General features: G+C 40.5%; 1 protein-coding gene across 1 annotated transcript in view; it reads right to left on the reverse strand.

The window, feature by feature from the left end:
- LOC109911646 (target of Nesh-SH3) overlaps window positions 1–16,689 on the reverse strand; it is a 286,431-nt gene that overhangs the window by 8,836 nt on the left and 260,906 nt on the right. The window contains exons 48-50 of the mRNA XM_048603066.1: window positions 15,292–15,371; window positions 10,974–11,003; window positions 9,042–9,200 (exon numbers count right to left, since the gene is read on the reverse strand). Coding sequence (XP_048459023.1) covers window positions 9,042–9,200; window positions 10,974–11,003; window positions 15,292–15,371 — 269 coding nt within the window. The remainder of the gene's footprint in view (window positions 1–9,041; window positions 9,201–10,973; window positions 11,004–15,291; window positions 15,372–16,689) is intronic.

Consider the following 16,689-nt stretch of genomic DNA (forward strand, 5'->3'; position numbering starts at 1 on the left):
CCTCCCACCTATCCCCTCCTCCCACCTCAAGCCCCACCCACATCTCCTACCTACTAACCTCATCCCGCCCCCTTGACCTGTCCGTCCTCCCTGGACTGACCTATCTCCTCCCTAACTCCCCACCTACACTCACCTTTACTGGCTCCATCCCCGCCTCTTTGACCTGTCTGTCTCCTCTCCACCTATCTTCTATCTGCCTCCCCCTCTCTCCCTATTTATTTCAAAACCCCCTTCCCCTCCCCCATTTCTGAAGAAGGGTCTAGGCCCGAAACGTCAGCCTTCCTGCTCCTCTGATGCTGCTTGGCCTGCTGTGTTCATCCAGCTCTACACTTTGTTATCTCAGATTCTCCAGCATCTGCAGTTCCTACTATCTCTGCACGTGGTAGCAATCTATGTTTGGTTTAATCAAGGTTCAATACAGATGTAGAGAGACTTCCCTGCCTCCTTTTTAACTCCACCTCTCATGGGAAGGCGCTGGCCTAGCGGTATAATTGTTAGACTGTTAATCCAGAGACCCAGGTAATGTTCTGGGGGCCTGGTTTTAAATCTCACCGTGGAAGATGGTGGAATTTGAATCCAATTGAAAAACCCATTCGGTTCACTAATGTCCTTTAAGGAAGGAAATTACCATCCTTACCTGGTCCAGCCTACATGTGACTCCAGACCCACAGCAATGTGTTGATTCCTAACTGTTAGGGATGGACAACAAATGCTGACCTAGCCAGTGATACCCACATCTCGTGAACGAATTAAAAAAAGTTTAGAGCCTAGGTTGCATTTCTTTTAAAAAATGCTTAGTGATTGATGTATTTGTACATCAAGATTGTTTCAATCCTCTATCCTGCCTATACTTGCACCTTCAAATAATCTTCGCCTTCCTTATACTAAAAAGCACCATTCCACATTTGACATAAGACATTGGAGCAGAAGTAGACTATTGAGCCAGCTCTGCCATTCAACGAGATCACGGTGGATCTGATAACCCACGACTTCCTTACTAATTAAAATCCTGTCTCTCTTAGCCTTCAATATACCTAACAACCCAGCCTCAGCAGCCCTCTGCAGTAAAGAATTCTACAGATTCACTACTCTTCAAGAGAAGAATTTCATCTTCATCTCTGTCTTAAATGTACTATGGCCTCTCCATCACCCCGGGCTGCCTGTTAGTCAGTGTTGGACTGGGGTGGACAAAGTCAGAGGTCACACGACACCAGATTATAGTCCAACAGGTTTATTTGAAATTACAAGCTTTTGGAGAGCTACCTCTTCATCAGGTGAAGAGAGAAAGAACAGCACACAGACACAGAATTTATATATCTCATATGTTGCAGGCAAGGATGCTCCAAGGCATGGTATATTGGCAAGACCATGCAGACCCTATGACAATAGATGAATAGACACCATACAACAACCACCAGACAGGAATGTTCCCTCCCAGTGGGGAAACACTTCAGCAATCAAGGGCATTCAGCCCCCGATCTTCGGGTAAATGTCCTCCAAGGTGGACTTTGTCAGCCGTTGAGATACATAACAACACAGAATCACTAAGTAGAGACTGATAGCCAAGATCCGTACCCATGAGGACAGCCTCAACCGGGATCTTGGGTTCATGTCACGCTACATGTGATCCCACCACACTGTTCTGTATCTGTAAAATCTTCCTTACTTTCCTGTTTTGACACCATCATCTGGATAAATTGTTACAAATTCTCTACCTTAATTAGTTAGTACAGTTTTGGATTGCTTACTGGTTTGGTTAGACCCTTGGTATGCGACTCTTATACCTTTCATGTTATTCCAGTCATTTTGTATTTTTCTTCAGCAACACCTTTACTCTGCCTCAATTAATCAGGTTATAGGTCATCCCTTTGCTGGTTATTCAGCTGTTGACACTTCACTCACACCGTCTGACACTCTGCGCCCGCAGAGACTTATTATTCGACATTCCACTCACACCAATTGAATGATCTTTTGATCTCTCTGCCTCTAAAATCACTTCACCTGACAAGGGGACTGCACTCCAAAAGCTTGTGATTTCAAATAAACTTGTTAGACTACAACCTGGTGTTGTATGACTTCTGAGAAAATGCCCTCTGGTCCTAGACTCTCCCAAAAGGGGAAGCAATCTTTCTATATGTAGCCTGTGAAATCTCTTCTGTATTTCAATAAGGTCATCTCTCATTCTTCTAAATTCCAAAGAGCTAACTGAGCTAAATTCCAGAGTTGAAGAGAGAGCGACAGCCTTTGACATCAAGGCTGCATTCAACTGCGTGTGGCACCAACAAGCCCTAGCAAATCTGGAAACAATGGATATTGGGGGCAAACTCTCTGGTAGTTGGAGTCATACCTGGTACACAGGAAGATGGTTGTAGTTGTTGGTGGTCAGTCATCTCAGCCCCAGGACATCTCTGCAGGAGTTCCTCAGGGTAGTGTCCTAGGCCCAACCATCTTCAGCTGCTTCATCAACAACCTTCTCTCCATCATAAGGTCAGAAGTGGGGATGTTCGCCGATGATTGCGCAATGTTCAGCACCACTTCTGACTCGTCAGATACTGAAGCAGACGATGTCCAAATGCAACAAGACCTGGACAATATTCAGTGTAACATTCAAGTGCCATTCGTGCCACACAAATGCCAGGCTATGACCATCACCAATAAGAGACAATCTAACTACCATCCCTTGACATTCAATGGTGTTACCATCACTGAATCCCCCACTATCAATATCCTGGAGGTTATTATTGACCAGAAACTTTCTGGACTGGTCATGTAAACACAGTGGCTACAACAGCAGGGCAGAGACTAGGAAAACTGCAACAAGTAACTCAGCTCCTGACTCCCCAAAGCCTGTCCACCATCTACAAGGCACAAGTCAGGAGTGTGATGGAATACTGCCCCCTTGCCTGGATGAGTGCAGCTCCAACAACACTCAAGGAGCTTGACGCCATCCAGGACAAAGCAGCCCGCTTGATTGGCACTACACCCACAAGCATCCACTCTCTCCACCACCAACACTCAGTAGCAGCAGTGTTTGCTACCTACAAGATGCACTGCAGAAATTCACCAAAGATCCTCAGACAGCACCTTCCAAACCCACAACTACTTCCACCTAGAAGGACAAGAGCAGCAGATACATCGGAACACCACTACCTCCAAGTTCCCCTCCAAGCCACTCACTATCCTGACATGGAAATATATTGCTGTTCCTCCACTGTCACCAGGTCAAAATCCTGGGATTCCCTCCCTAATGGCATTGTGAGTCAACCCACAGCAGGTAGACTGCAGCGGTTCAAGAAGGCAGCTCACTACCACCTTCTCAAGGGCAATTAGGGATGGGCAAGAAATGCTGACCAGCCAGCGATGCCCACATCCCACAAAGAATTTTTAAAAATTAAGAAAAAACGTACATGCCCAACCTACTCAACCTCTTGTCACAACACAGTCCATCCAGACCTAATATGAGACTAGTGAATCTTCTCCAGACCAGCCCTGATACCAGCATAATTTTCTTTAGGTAAGGGGCACAAAACTGTTCACAGTATTCCAGCTGTAGTCTTATCAGTCTCTTGAATACCAAAATCTCCCTACTCTACTCCCAACATTCCATTTGCTTCCCCTATTACCTGCTGAATTTGCATGCCAGCTTTTTGCGATCAATGGGCAAGGACTCCCAACTCCCTTTGTTCTGTAGCTTTCTGCAGTCTTTCTCCATTTAAATAGTATTCAACCCTTCTATTCTTCCTGCTAAAGTACATAACCCTCACATTTCCCCAAATTATATTCCATCTACCAAAATCTATATCCCTCTGCAGATGCTTTGTGTCATCCTCAAAACTTGACTTCCCATCTATTTTTGTGTGATCCTCAAACTTGGCTATAGTCCAGTCACTTTCCTCATCCAAATAATTAATACTGTAAATAATTCTGGTCCCAGCACTGATCCATGTTGCACTCTATTAGTTACAAATTGCCATCCTAAAAATGCCTCCTTTATCCCACTCTCCATCTGAAAATCCAAATACATCAATGCTTCCTCTGTTTATGACTGTAACAAGCAGGATAGAATGTCATACAGCATAGAAACAAGCTCTTCAGCCCACCATATCTATTCCAACCAACAAACAACAAATTACACTAATCCCATTTAACTGCACACTATGGATGATAGTACAGGGTAGGGGTGGAGGTTAGATAGACCTTAGGTTTAGGGTAAAAGTTCAGCACAACATCATGGGCCGAAGGGCCTGTACTGTGCTGTACTATGTTCTATGTTCTATGTTCTATGCACACTTGTTGAATAGCCTACTGTGCACTGGCATTTTACATACTTGTCCAGATGCTTCTTAAATATTCTTAAACCTGCCACCACCATCTTCTCAGGTAGCATATTATATATATCTACCAGCCTCTGGGTTAAAAAGCTTTTTTCTCAGATTCCCTCTAAACCACTTACTCCTCACATGTATGCCATAAGGAAAAGATTCTCACAATCCACTCTATTCATGCCTCTCATAATTTTGTATACCTCAAACAGATCCCCCTCAGCTTCGTCTGCTCCAGGAAAAACAAACCCAGCCTGTCCAATCTCTCCTCATAACAGACTTTCCATCCCAAGCAACATCCTGGTGAATTCTCCTCTGCACGCTCTGCTGTGCAATCACATCCTTCTGTTAGTGTGGCGACCAGAACTGCACACAGTATTCCATCTGTGGTCTAACCAATGTTTTATAAATTTGTATCAAGATTCCCCTGCTTCTATATTTTATGCCCTGGCTAATGAAGGCAAGCATCCCATATGCCTTCTTCACCACCCTGTCTATTTGTGCTGATACCTTCAGGGATCTATGGACTTGTACATCAAGGTCCCTTTGTTCCTTAGTACTCCAGGGGCCTACCATTCTTTGTGTATATCCTTCCCTTGTTAGACCTCCCAAAATGCATTACCTCTCATTTATCAGGATTAAATTACATCTGCCATTGCTCTGCCCAATTTACCCGCTGATCAATATCAGACTGTAGCCTGAGACCATCTTCCTCACTATCAACACCAACTTTCATGTCATCTGCAAACTTACTTCTTAAACCCTCTACATTCTCATCCAAGTTGTTAATGCACGTAACAAACAGCAAGGGTCCCAGCACGATCCGTGTGGTACATCACTGGTCACAGGCTTCCAATTAAAAGAACAACCCTCCACCATCACCCTTGCCCTCATATTTGTAAGTCAGTTTGTCAACGTGCCTTGGATCCCATGGACTGTTACCTTTTGGACCAACCTGTGATGAAAAGTCTCGGTTATGAGGAAAGGCTGAATAGGCTGGGTTTGTTTTCCTTGGAGCTGAGGGGAGAGTTTGATTGAGTACATAAAGTTATGAAAGGCATAGATAGAGTAGAGAATCTCTTCCCCATGGCAGACGTGTCTAAGACCAGAGGGCATAAGTTTAAGGTGAGGAGTAAGTGGTTTAGAGGAGATCTGAAAAAAATTTATTTCACCCAGTGGGTAGTAGATATGTGGAATGTGCTGCCTGAGGGTGGTTGTAGGCAAGTACACTTGCAACATTTAAGAAGCATCTGGAGGAGCACTTAAAATGCCTGGGCAAAGTCAACTCTGGACCAAGTGTGGGTAAATGGGATTAGTGTTGTTTGTTGGTCAACATAGACATGGTGAGCCAAAGGATATGTTTCTATGCTGTATGTCTCTATAACAGCTCTACCATCATCAATATGTTTACTCATCTTTTCAAGAAAACTCAATTAAATTAGTCAGACAGGATGTTCCTCCAACAAATCAGTGCTGACCTGATCAATCCCTGCCTTTCCAAGTGTTGATTAATCCCGTCCCTCAAGAATTTTTTCCAATAATTTCTCCACCACTGACATCAGAGTAACTGGTCATTAATTACCTGGCGTATTCCTGCTGCCCTTCTTGAACACAGGAACCACATCAGAAAGCCTCCTGTCTGCCACCCCACCTGTGGCCAGTGAAGTATTAAATATCTCCATCAGAGCCCCAGCAATCTTCCTGTAGCAGCCTGGGAGAAATTTCAACACCCCCACACACAGTTTACACTCCTGAAAGGCCTCCCCTATTTTTAATGCTCTACCTGACATATGCTTCCTTCTGTTTCTTTGTCAAATTCTCACTATTCCTTGACAATCAGGATTCCCTAGACTCACTGGCCCTGAACTTTCACCGTACTACTTTTAAAAGACTTCCAGTTTCCAAATGCAGACTTATCTGCAAATAATTGCTCCCAGTCTATGCTTGCTAGATGCTGTCTAATATTGAAATTGTCCTTCCCCTAATTGACACTTCTGCACTATCCTTATGCTTTTCATAAGGACTTTGAAACCTAGAGTTATGGTCACTATCCACAAAATTCTCACCCACTGACAACTCCAGCCACTTGACTGGCTTCATTCACTAGGATTAGGTCAAGTGCTCCTCCATATCTAGTAGGACTATCTGTGTACTGGCACAAAAAGGTCTCCTAGATGCATTTTAAAATTTTTACCTCGTCTAATCCTTTCACACTAAGGCGATCCCAATGTTACCAATGTTGAAATCCCCTACCATAACCATATTCCTCTTACACATCTCTGTGACTTGCCTACATAGCTGTTCTTCTATCTGCGTCTGACTGTTGGGAGGCCTGTAGTATAATCCCAGCAAAGCGATAGTACCTTTTTTTTTAAATGTCTAAGCTCTACCCAGATGGACTCATTTGAAGAGCCTTCTAAGGCATCCTTCCTCATTACTGTGGTCTCTAAAGGGGCTTAGCAAGCCACTTACTTCTATCAAACCTGTACATCAAACAGGTGGCTTCCCAGAGGTTTCCTAATGTTACTCATCATTCACAATAATTATCAGCCATGCAGTGACACAGACAGCCTAAGAATTGCTTAATAGAATCATTCAAAACCCTCAATGTGAAACCTTTAGAAGGAACAACAACTGGCCCATCCACTTTTGTCGAACTATCTATTTGCACCCACTCAGAACTAATCTCTCCAATCTCTTCCTCATTCTGCTCATGCCCACCCACATTTGCTTCCCCAGACTCAGCCTTGGATTAAGAATCACCATTCATTTATGTATTTCCTTCTAGCACCTGGTCACTCATGAGCAAGACCCCACCCATGCACCATGCTACTGACATCATGGATTTGGGGGAAATATCTTTAATAGCTGCAAACTCTTGGGTCACCAAGGAAGTCTCCCCACTTAACATTGGATGAGCATTTATGGTATTTTCAAATATGTCTTGAACGGTTCAGCCTGAATATTTTTTTCAATGACCTGGTCAACTATCGCTTGAATCATTGCTATTTTTTGAAGTTCAAGTTCTTTATCTTCAAAACCTTTGGAAATTACCCTGAATTGGTGGATTTCCTAAAATCTAAACCAGAGGTTTGCCTGTCTCACTTTAAGATTCAATCCCATTCATGAGCATTGTGGATACATAACGGTTACATATTCTTAAAATACACTCTTTTCTAACCCCTGAGAGTTCATATGCACCTGAAATCTAAACACAGATTAGGGGTACCAATTAAGCAGACATGTTAGTTTTAGTGTATGTTTTTTCTTTCATAAAGGTAAATTCCTTTCTGTATTCCTACACTAATCTTAAAAGAATTTTCATTTTTTTCTGCTCTTTTACTCTTAAATTGTTTTCAGATTGTATTTCCTGTTTACTGCCTAATAATACTCATCAATTGGTGCAAGCATCTCTTTTGTCCCCATAACCACTAATAAGCAACAGATTGTGCTTCCCAATCAGTCAATGTTAATTATAAGATTGACATCATAAGTTAGATTTTTAAATGAAGAATTATACATTTTGGAATGTGGATCTTATTTACTAAATGTCATGTGGTTTTGTTCTATTTTTCTGTGTTCATTTAAAATGCTTATTTTCCAATTAAAATGTCCTCAATCAGAATGCTCCTCTCGCCAGCTGATCACTATTTCAGATTCTAGTCAAATAACAGATTTGAATTGTACATTTTTTGCTTCATGGCAGAGAAAGTGCTGCTAGAAACTTTACTGAAAGAACGCCGAATGTTTTCTTTCAGTAGTTTTCATTAAAGGGGCAAGACCGGTCTTGATACACACATGGGAGGGAGGACGTGGATAGTCAACCTCATCAGTCATAAATTTAACATGGCATCATTAGAAATTTCTTGCAACTTCCAAAATCACAGAATTCCTACAGTATGGAAAGAGGCAATCCAGTCCATTGAGTCTGCACTGAACTTCTGAAGAGCATGCCACCCAGACCCAGTCCCCTATGCTATCCCTAACCCTGCATTTACTATGGTCTACCTAGCCTGCATGTCCTAGGACCCTACAAACAATTTAGCATAGCTAATCCATCTCACTTGACATCTTTGGACTGTGAGAGGGAAGCGGAGCACCCAGCTGAAACCCACGCAGACATGGGGAGAATGTGCAAACTCCACACAGACAGTCACCCAAGGCTGGAATTGAACCCTGGTCCCAGCACTGTAAGGCAGCAGAGCTAAGCACTGAGCCACGGTGGTGACAGATCTCTTCAGCACTAATTTAATAACTGAGTACTCCCCAGCACTAACTGCTTAATTTAGCAGCACAATCCTTTTATCTTTGTTCACTAACCTACATTAGCTTTAGGTTAAGAAATGCCTCGATTTTAAAATCCTCATCTTTGTTTCCCTCCATGGCCTCATTTCTTCCTAGTTCTCTAATCTCAAGCCCCTCAACCCTCAGATATTCTGTTTTAATTGTTCCACCATTGATGGCCATGCCTTCAGCTGCAAAGTCCCTGAGCTCAGGAATTCCCTTCCGAAACTTCTCTATCTCATTACCTCTCTTTCTCTCTCAGAGACAATCCTTAAAACTCTACCCAACATCTTCCCTAATACATCCTTATATGATAATGTGTCAAATTTTATTTCACCATGCTCCTGTGTAGTATCTTAGAAAGTTTTATTTTGTTAAATGCACTATAAAGTTAGTTGGTGCAATTATGATATCACATTTAAAGAAAAATCATACCTGATAGGGAATTACTGAGGTAAATCTTGTATCTCAGTGAATTACACAGAATGATACCAACAAATTTCCGGTACCGGGTACGTTTGACAAATCTCTTGCCTTGACACTCTGAATACGAATCAAACTTAAAGGAGTATTGAGTCCAGATGGCATCCTTCCCTATTAGACAAAGAGTGAAAACAAAGACCAAAGGGTGAGCTGTTGTCTTCCAGGGTTGCAATGAACTAATCCAAAATATGGTCACCATGATACTATCTGTTACGATCTTACATCCAATTGCATAAATGCTTTCCAGGAATAACACCTTATGTTAGCTTCAACAATAAACATGCCAGTTATACGCTTCCATATTTCTGTCTGCATCAATACTGCACTAGGCTTTCGAACAGATATTTCTCTTGTTACCATCAATACTGCTTCATGACTGAGGGTGGCCAGGGAATATAAATATGTCACCAGGTCAAAAGTATTGAACTCCCTCTCTAAAGGTGTTGCACTGTTATTTCCTATCATTAAGGCTGATGACATAGTAATGATTGCTTCATATGCACAACTCCTTTGAGTTAATAATTTTTTTTTCAGAGTAGCCAAATAATCTGTAGTGGTTCAGGAAGGCAGCTGACTACTACCTTCTCAAGGGCAACTAAGGATGGGCAATTAATGCTAGCCTAGCCAGCGATGCCCATCTCCTAGGAATGAAAAACAAAAATATACAGAAATATTAAATTCCTTGTATCTGCTGTTCCCTTTTGGTTCCTTTTCTCTCTTCTCCCATTTATTACAATAAAAACTTTTTACACCAGAAAATCAAGATCAGTTCAACCAGTTCAAAGCTCATTTAGCTGACATCATTTAAGTGAAAGGCCTGAGACTCTTTCTGGGGTGAACCAAGTATTAAACGCTGTCCATTCTGGAGAAGAGTCACACTGGACTTGAAACATTAATGCTGTTTCTCTTTCCACAGATGCTGCCAGACCTGTTGAGTTTCAATTTTCCAGCATCCACAGTATTTGGCCCATTATTGAACACTATCGTTTTTGTTGGAGAAATTCATCCCAAGCATTATTTTGAAAGAAGAGGTTTAATGTCTTCATTAAAATAAACTGCTTACTTTCATGACTTGGAGGGAAAATGTCACATGCATTGATTTTCCATTGCAGAGGCTACTCCCAAAAAACTCGATCAACTCAAAGAAATTGTGCATATAACAGAATCATTACTATTGTCATCAGCCTTGATTATAGGGAATAACAGCCCATTTGTAAATTACATTACAGGCAAACAGTCTCTGTTTCCATGGAAAAAGAGCCTTTTTTTTGGAAACTAAGCAGAGTCACAATTATAGGAATATATAATTAAGAAAAATGTATTTGATTGAGCCAGTTATTATAAGTCAGTGATCCAATTTCCATGATATACTTGATATCATTACAATGAAACACTGTGAGAATAAAGGACTGAACAATTAATGAGATTATTGGAGAAACCAAACTAGAAAGACAACCCTTTAAGCAAAGAAATTCTTTTCCCCATTACTTTAAAATCCAAAACTTACTTTAAAAATGTCAAAGAAGGTGACCATGTTATATGTTTTGCATGCTAAGCAATAACTGACCGATACCTTAGTAGAAGAAACATGTATGGCTGGTTCTATACAACCAGTCACTGTATTGAGTGTGATGTATAAATATTGTTGGATTATAGAAATAACCTGTAATACAGACCAGAAAGTTTTCCTAGTCGCCTCTTGGGCATTAATGTTCAGTCTGAGTAAAGCACATTAAACTAAAATCATACATGTAGTATATTTAATTAAATGCTTAGCTTCACCATTCAGTTGAATCCAACCTTGGCAGATTTTAATACTACTGGTATACATCTTCCATACTTTCACCAGAGAAAAATGTCCAGACTGAAGTTTGTACCACTCACCTGGTATATATTCACTTACACTGGGGTCCGCTACAGGGTTTGGAGGTGGGAGAGAAGGAAAACAAAAATGGAAAAGAAAGAGGGAACATTAGAAAATGAAACTTTTACAATAAGGTTTTAAAAAAATTAACATGGAAAAGTATTTCAAGGAATACATCCACAAATACTGACTCATTTCAGGTCATTTGTGTTTCTTTTGAAGACACTGGAATGTAATGAAAAACATATTTAATTGGGAGAACTTCAGTTCAAGACTTTAACCAGTGCATTGACTTTAGACTCCAGTTTTTAACCATTGTTGCTACTTTATTGTCTAGCAAGATATAGAAACAGGACAGTGATCTATCTTTCCATCAAAAAGCACAACAATGGAATATTACAGATTAATCAGTTATCACTATCCAGAGCTTTATAAATACTTTACCACAAAGCACTTCATGTGTAATTTTGCAGAAGTAAAATACCTTCACAAAGGTCATGTCCAGTCCACCTCTTGCCCATTCAGAGATGTTTTTCCTTCCCAGAACACTGTAGGTGATTTCTCTCAGTGACTCCCTTCCTTCAATTTACTGGGGCTGGTTCTTTTTCTGCACTTACCCATTCACAGAAACTACCCCTCCAACAATCCCCAACATTCGTCCAAATATTAGGATATCGATATCCTGGGTGCAAGGCTGATTCATAATGGAAAATGACTGATTTTCATTTGTTCTTCCTCCTGCTTTCGGCTAGTCTTCCTGATACTTGTTTTGTACTTTCTGCTGTCCATTATGGTCTAACCACCACTGGGGTCCCTCATTAATGCGCCTCCAGTCCACCTACTTCCTGTCCCTTCTTTGATGTTCAATGCCTCCGTTGATTTTGGCAAGATGCCTTAGTTTTAGTAATATGACTAATACCCTGTGTCAAGGTAGTCACAAAACAAAAATCAAAGCCATGGCTGTAGGAGTTAAGAGATTCCCAACAGAGTTAAGCAAAGTGCCTAAAGATGATACTAGTCTTTATTTGAAGGTACATCTCTCTGCTAAATGTTAATGGTTGGCATTCTAAGTAATTAGTGTGAAGAAAACACCACCAAAGCATTCCCAGAGGGCTACTACTGTGACCTTCTCAATATGAAGTTAAAGCATAAATTGTTAGCTCACTGCCTACTTCTGTCCACATGTGTCTGAAATTACAAGTTTGATTTCTTTTGTCTAATTTAAGGACATCCAGAACTCCAAAAAGGCACCCAACAGAAATAACAAGTCATTTATTCTTGTTGTCAAGTCTGACCTCTTGATATATATCACAGACAATGTAAGCAGAACTGCACATTTTCAAATTAGCAATTGTCTTGCTCTTTTTGATCATAAATCTAACGCCTAATATTTTCTAACTGTAGACAGATTTGGACATCACTTGGTTAATTTAGTGATGAATATTGCTTTTACTCAGCAGTTCTGGCATTGGTACAACACCCTCTTGGTACTGGTCCAACAGTGAATATGAAAAAGTACAGTGTAAAATGGAAGAAAGTGGCAAAAGAGCTATGCACCCTGTCCATAAAAACATTGCAGCAAGAAATCTTTTACTTGGAGTTATCCCAAATCATTACTTTTTTTAAAAACTTAACTGTCTCAGACTTCCTTCAGGATTTGAAATACTCCCCATCTAAATGTCTTTTGTATACTGGGATTGCTAGCTTTTAAACTAGACATACCAATGATTATGTATTTAAAACCAAAGATGATAACATCATTTCGGGAAAGCAAACATTTCCAGATTTTATTATGGATCCAATTTAAACTTGCACACCTGGCAGAAAGCAAGTTGAAACTGGGACAGAAAAGTTCTGTTTCCATATTAAAAATTTAACAATAATTGGCTGCATTTAGCGAGTGTCCTGTAAGACCACCAGGGATATCAGTAGACACCACCAGGGGTACTTGGCCCGCTTTAAAAAATGTGGACTAGATTCCAATGAGGCCATTGTGCCCCAACTGGAATTTTAAATTCAGGCTTGCATGAGGAAACCATCAGAATTCCCTCATGATTCTGGTCTGGCAGCAAGTAGATCGGGGAAAAGAAGTCAAGAAAAGTAAGCAATTTTCTTTGGCTGATTTTTGAGCTATGAAGAATGGAAAATGAAACCATGGTAACACAATTGGACTAAGATCCATAATGATAAAATCTCATCCTGACACTTGTGGCACTCGTGCAAAAGTGGCCAATGAAGCCACTCGATACTTGTAGGCACCTAGCAAATTTTCTAATGTCAAAGAATAGAATGTTTCACCTCTACCTGGTGTTGTCCATGTGCAGCTTCGGTCCAACACTATCACATTCATTCCTCATTCCACCCAACATGGTCTAATAAGCCATTTAGTTGCACAAACAATTGCTATAACCTTGGGGAGTGTGTAAGTGAGGTTTTGGTTTGCATCCTAAAGCATTCAATTTAAATTGCCATAGCTTTCACTCATATTGATAGCATGAAACTCATGTTGGATCATTCATGTTTGTGGAAGCCAATAAGACATTACTAGATGCTGTAATGTTTCCAAAGTCAAATAATCTGCTAATAAATCTCTCCATAGCCTCACCCCTCCATAGCCTCACCTCCCCATACCTTTGTAATATCTTCTAGCCCCATGACCCTGCAAAAACTTTGCACTTCTCCATCTCGGGCCTTTGTCAAGGCTCACTTGGATGAAACGATGAAAGGTTGCCAAGCAGCCATGGTTTGAAGGGAGCCAATACCACTTGCAGTTCAGATTGAAATGCTAGATGTTTTGGTACTTCCCCATTCTAAGAATGAAATGCAGATGCAAATGTTGGATCAGGAAAGCGAACACAAAGAGGTCCCTTTATTTGTTTTCTGCCACGGTTCCATTCTTTAGTTTGGAACTTGAAAATAAATGCAGTTGATGGGAATAATTTGCAAGAAATACTTATGGTTGATTTTTAATTGGGGAGGAAAGAAGTATTGGTATTGCAGATGATTTTAGTTTGGCTGAATTTTCTCTCAGCTCCTCAAGAGACTCCCCTCTTTCTGCTTCACAACACTCCGTCCTGCTGTCCTTACAGTACTTGGTATTCTCTTGTAACTGCATTTCAGCATATTGTATAGAAATCAGTAAAAGCTAGCAGGCAGGTACAAAAGAAATTAATTTGCAAGGCTAATGGAATGTTGGCCTTTCTCTCAAGGGGACTAGAATAGAAAAGAAGTGGAAGATATGTTACAGCTGTGCGGAGCTCTGGTTACACCCCATCTGGTGTAACTGCATTCAATTCTGAGCACTGAACCTCCAGAGGATTTTATGGGCCTTGGATCGAATACAGCACAGGTTCACAGAATGATACCTGGGTTAAGAGTGTAAAATCTTGAGAATTTTGCACAGACAAGACTTGTGTTCTCTTGAATATAGAAGGTTACAGAATGAAGGCAGGTGAGCTGAGGGCAAAAGTAGCTATCATTGAGACATGATTGAGGAAGTTTCATGATTGCTACAACCTCAATATTCCAGGGTATAAGGTCTACAGGTGAGAATGGGAAGGGGTATCACAAGGGCAGTAAGGAGGTTCGATATCATAGATGGTTCCTCAAATGAAGCCAAATGAGTAGAAATTAAAAAGCAAGATAACGATCGTACTGCTGAGAGCATACTATAGGTACTCTAACAGTCCGAAAGACAGAAGAGTAGATATGTGGGAAAATCTCAGAGAAGTGTAAGAAGTAAAAAGGTAGTGATATGGATTTCAAATTCCCCAACAGTAACTGAAGTAATCATAATATGAAGAGTTTAGAGGGAGTGGAATTCTTAAAATGCATCTAGAAGAGCTTTTAAGCCAGTATGTGGAGTGCCCTACAGGATAAAGGGTGATCCTGGACTTAATTTTAGGTAATGAAGCCAGGCAAGTGGTTGCAGTACCAGCAGGGAAGCATTTTGCAGTCAGCAATCATCGATCTCGGCTATTCAGGAGAGGCTTCAGAAAATACTTTTTCACACAATTGGGTGGTGGAACTGTCTCCTCAGCCACCAACATCACCATGCACTACAACCCATCACCCCCGCCACGCCCAACTACCCCACACCCAACACTCTTCCTCGAAAAGGTACTAGCCCAAGTTCAATTTAAAATTTCAAAATTGTGATTGATAGTTTGTTGCTCGGCAAGTGTACTATGTAAGCAATGTGTGTCGATAGAGCTAAACTACAGACTGGCCATGATGTGACTGAGTGGCAGAACAGCCTCAAGAGGTTGAATGCTGTACTGCAGTTCCTGTTTTCACAACCATGGTGTGTTTTGAAAACAAAGAGAAATTCAGACTTACCAGATTCTGTAACGAAAGGAAGTGGTTCACTGGATGGACCTCTGCCATGTATGTTTGTGGGTGTCACTGAGAATGTGTAGCTGTTAAAGATGCAATAAGGTTAGTACATTTATTTTTCATAATTATCTTGTAAATGACTATTATTACTTAAGAACAGCCCACTTCTAACCTTTTGAAACACAAAGTGCAAAATACTTGGGCAATATTTCAAATTGTATTTTGTAGGAATTCTGACAAAGTTTACTTAATATTGCAAAAGCCCAATCCAAAAGGCTGAATGTTAACAGGAACTAGAGATGCAACCTATCTGGTTTAAACCCTGCATGTTCTGACTCAGGACCAGAAATGAGAACTGAGCCAAAAGTTCATTCTACTTTAATTGCCGAGCACAAGGGATTATCATCAAGACAGGTAGCTTGGAAGCATTGCAATGAAAATGCTGAAATATCAATTGATACTTTCCCCAAAGTTAAACCCTTTATTTACACTCATTTTTTAACTAAAATATGAAATCATGATGAGCAAGTAAAAGAATGTCTATGTTAATTAAACCATCCACGTGGATGGCTTGCAGCTCTTCCTGTTTAAGTAACTGAATTTCTCAATCTAAACTAGTCTGTGTGGTCTTGTTCCGCAAACTATGTGGCAAGCAAACAGAAACAATGAGATCTTGTTTCCACAGCAATGCAATAAAATGTGCATTGTTTATCTGTATGCTTTAAGTTCACTATGTCTACATTCATTTATATTTGGTTACACTGTACAATGAAAATCAAGGATGGAAATCCTAATCTTCAGTATACTTGACTATTTTGAAATTAGGGAGATTTTCTTCTGTTTCCTATTTAGAATAAAAATGTAAAGTAATTTTATGAGATAACAGAATAACGGTGTAGACGGAGGGTACTCAGGTCATTGTACCTACATTGGCTGTTTGAAATAATTATCCATCAAGCATGTTCTCACTCTTTCCCAATCGCCCTCAATTTTTCCCCTCATCAATTACTTATCCAATTACCTTTTAAAAGTTATTAATTAATCTACTTGAACCTCCTGTCCAGACAGTTTATTCCAGAATATGACAACCTGCTGTGAAAAAATGTTTTCTCTCGTGTTGCCTCTAGTTCACTTATCAACTGAGTTAACTCTGTGCCCTTTGGTGGAGAATTCTTCTGAAACTGGTAACAGTGGAATTAAGGATTTTTAATATTTCCGTCAAAGCTCCCCCAAATCTCCAACTACAAATAATAGATGGAGTAATCTTCCTCTACTGATGTACGAGCTGCACAAAAGATATCTTGTTCTGGTGCTGGCCTGTAAGGGGAAATTCTGTTTCTATTGATTTGGGACACCTGAAATAGGAATGTAACAGCTAAATTATGCTGTATTAATACATGT

Source organism: Rhincodon typus, chromosome 11 (assembly GCF_021869965.1).
Source record: "Rhincodon typus isolate 14 chromosome 11, sRhiTyp1.1, whole genome shotgun sequence".
NCBI lineage: Eukaryota > Metazoa > Chordata > Chondrichthyes > Orectolobiformes > Rhincodontidae > Rhincodon > Rhincodon typus.